Here is a 2662-nt window from a genome sequence, read left to right on the forward strand (position 1 = left end):
GCCCCCACGGAAGCCATGCTCAAGCGCAAGCCGTACCCGCGCACCAAGCCCCTCATTTCGGAGCGCATGTTGAAGCACATGGTTGGTCAGTCCATCTTCCAGTTGGCGGTGATTCTCACCATGACGTTTGCCGGGGACAAGATCTTCGGCATTGATTCGGGCCGCAAGTACGACCGCAAGCCGGTTGGCGCGACCGGACCGTCCGTGCACTACACGATGATCTTCAACACGTTCGTGTTCCTGCAGCTGTTCAACGAAATCAACGCCCGTCGCATCCACGACGAGCTGAACGTGTTTGAAGGCATCCTGACCAACCACATCTACCTTGGCATTTCGGTGGTGCAGTTGGTCTTGCAAGTGTTGATCATCGAGTTTGGGTCGCTCGTGTTTGGTTGCGTGCCGTTGGATCTGACCCAATGGTTTATCTGCATCGGCCTCGGCTCGCTTTCGTTACCGGTGGGCCTGTTCCTTCGTTGCATCACCCTTCCTGCCAGCTTTACGATGTGCCAGGAAACCTCGGTTGTCGAGAACGTCCCCAGTGCCCGCACCAAGACATTGTGGCGTCGAAGTTTGAAGCGCCTGCAGGTCCAGATGCGTGTGGTGAAGGCGTTCCAGAAGTCAGTGACACAACAAAAGGGTCTGCATTAGGCACCAACGAACCTGTAGAAAATAGTCGTCCTACTTCTTAGGTACTAGTATATAATAAAGCGGAATACACATACTAAGCAGTCCTTCGTTTTGACTTGTGGATGATCCTCGGTGATTTATGTACACGAATGCTGTCGTGCTGTCATGACGATATCTAGAAATATGTAGTGCTCTACTTCGTGGTAAGTGTAAAACTATAACTGCATCCCAAGCGTTGGTTTGTATTTCGAAATCCGATGCAACGCACATTGAAAAGCAAGGCGACGACTTTCGCATTGTTGAAAGTTGCAAGGTACTGCTTTCGCGACCATGAAAGGAATGACCTGCTCAGAATATACTCCTACGTGGTACAATTAATTGATTGATATGCATCTGATAAGATATGCATAACGTCAGTGACATGTCAAAAACACCTGTTTCTGCATGTTTCAATCTTTTTGTAATTTTTGAATACGCCGGCCTCAACATTGTCCCATCCACAGCTATATATTACTGGCTCGATGAGACCGCCACGTATAGGCAAAGGCCGTCCATCAAGGGCGGCCAATATCGTACCCTGTCTCATGAGCGTATTAAGTGAGGATGCCGTCTTCAAAGCCATTCTGCCATTTCCAGTGTCCTCTCAACATGACATTGACTTTGAACGACTTGGTGCGTCTGGTTGAGACCCAGAAGGAGCGAGCTGCCGACACTCTCGCCCAACTTGGAGGCATCGAAGGTGTCGCGCAAGCGTTGAACGTCTCGCTGGAGCATGGTCTGGACAACAACAACGCTGCGGATCTGGCTTCTCGCGAACTCCGCTACGGCAAAAACTACGTTGAGCCCGAGAAGCCAAAGACGATCTTCGAGCTCATGTGGCATGCCTTCCAAGACTTGACCATCATCATCCTGACCGTGGCCGGTTTCATTTCGCTGGTTCTGGGCTTCATTCCGTTTGCTGAGGACGAACCGACGAAGGAGGGCGGCCGTCGATTGGCTGGGGGGGGGGACCCGAGCGTGGCGTGGATCGAAGGCGCGTCGATCATCGTCGCCGTGCTGATCGTGGTGTTCGTGACGGCCATCAACGACTACCAAAAGGAAAAGCAGTTCCGCGCGCTGAACGCCATCAAGGAAGACGAGAAGATCAAAGTCATTCGCAACGGTGTGCCTGCTGAAGTGAGCAAGTTCAATTTGGTCGTGGGGGATATTGTCCGTGTGGACCTCGGCGACATCATCCCTGCGGACGGATTGGTGTTTGACGAAAGCGACCTCAGTTTGGACGAAAGTGCGATGACGGGCGAGTCCGACTTGCTCAAGAAGAACCGTCGATTGGCCCCCTTCTTGCTGTCGGGCACCAAAGTCATGGAAGGCGTGGGCAAGATGCTCGTCATTTGCGTGGGGGAAAACTCCCAGGCCGGAATCATTTCCAAACTCATCATGGGCAAGGGGAAGGCCCCCAAGGCATCTCAACCCGTGGTCGAGGACGATGGGTATGCTGCGGTGGAAACCCCTAAAGGCTCGGACGCCAAGAAGGACGGGGACTCGGAGGACGACGACGTGGTGTCGCCCCTGCAAGGCAAATTGGACCGCCTCACGTTGCTCATTGGCAAGCTTGGTCTGTTCACGTCCATCTTTGTGGTCGTGGCGCTCATCGTTCGTTTTTCCATCGTCACGTTTGCCATCGACGAGAAAGAGTGGAGCAACAAGTACTTCAAGAACTACCTCAACCATTTCATCCTCGGTGTGACGGTGCTGGTGGTTGCCATCCCGGAAGGCCTGCCGCTGGCCGTGACCATTGCGTTGGCGTACTCCGTGAAGAAGATGCTCAAGGACAACAACTTGGTGCGCCACTTGGACGCGTGCGAGACCATGGGAAGTGCCACCACCATCTGCTCCGACAAGACCGGCACCCTCACCACCAACCGCATGACGGTCATGGAGTGCTACCTCGGCAAGGCGGAGTTCAGCTCCGCGCCGTCGCTCCGACTCCAAGCCAGCGCCGCCACCAAGGACATTCTCTGCAGCTCCATCAGCA

General features: G+C 53.9%; 2 protein-coding genes across 2 annotated transcripts; both read left to right on the top strand.

Moving 5' to 3' along the window:
• Positions 1-15: 15 nt before the first annotated feature.
• On the top strand, positions 16-648 carry H257_19370 (hypothetical protein; the record flags this gene model as incomplete). Its single annotated transcript, XM_009848516.1, has 1 exon — positions 16-648. The coding sequence occupies one exon, from the start codon at positions 16-18 to the stop codon at positions 646-648; it is 633 nt and encodes a 210-aa protein (XP_009846818.1).
• A 627-nt stretch (positions 649-1275) lies between these two features.
• H257_19371 (hypothetical protein) lies at positions 1276-2603 on the top strand (the record flags this gene model as incomplete). Its single annotated transcript, XM_009848517.1, has 1 exon — positions 1276-2603. A coding segment is annotated over one exon (1326 nt), but the record flags the coding sequence as incomplete, so codon positions are not given.
• Between the last annotated feature and the right edge of the window lie 59 nt (positions 2604-2662).

Source organism: Aphanomyces astaci (genome assembly GCF_000520075.1).
Source record: "Aphanomyces astaci strain APO3 unplaced genomic scaffold supercont1.528, whole genome shotgun sequence".
In the NCBI taxonomy this organism is placed as follows: Eukaryota; Oomycota; class Saprolegniomycetes; order Saprolegniales; family Verrucalvaceae; genus Aphanomyces; species Aphanomyces astaci.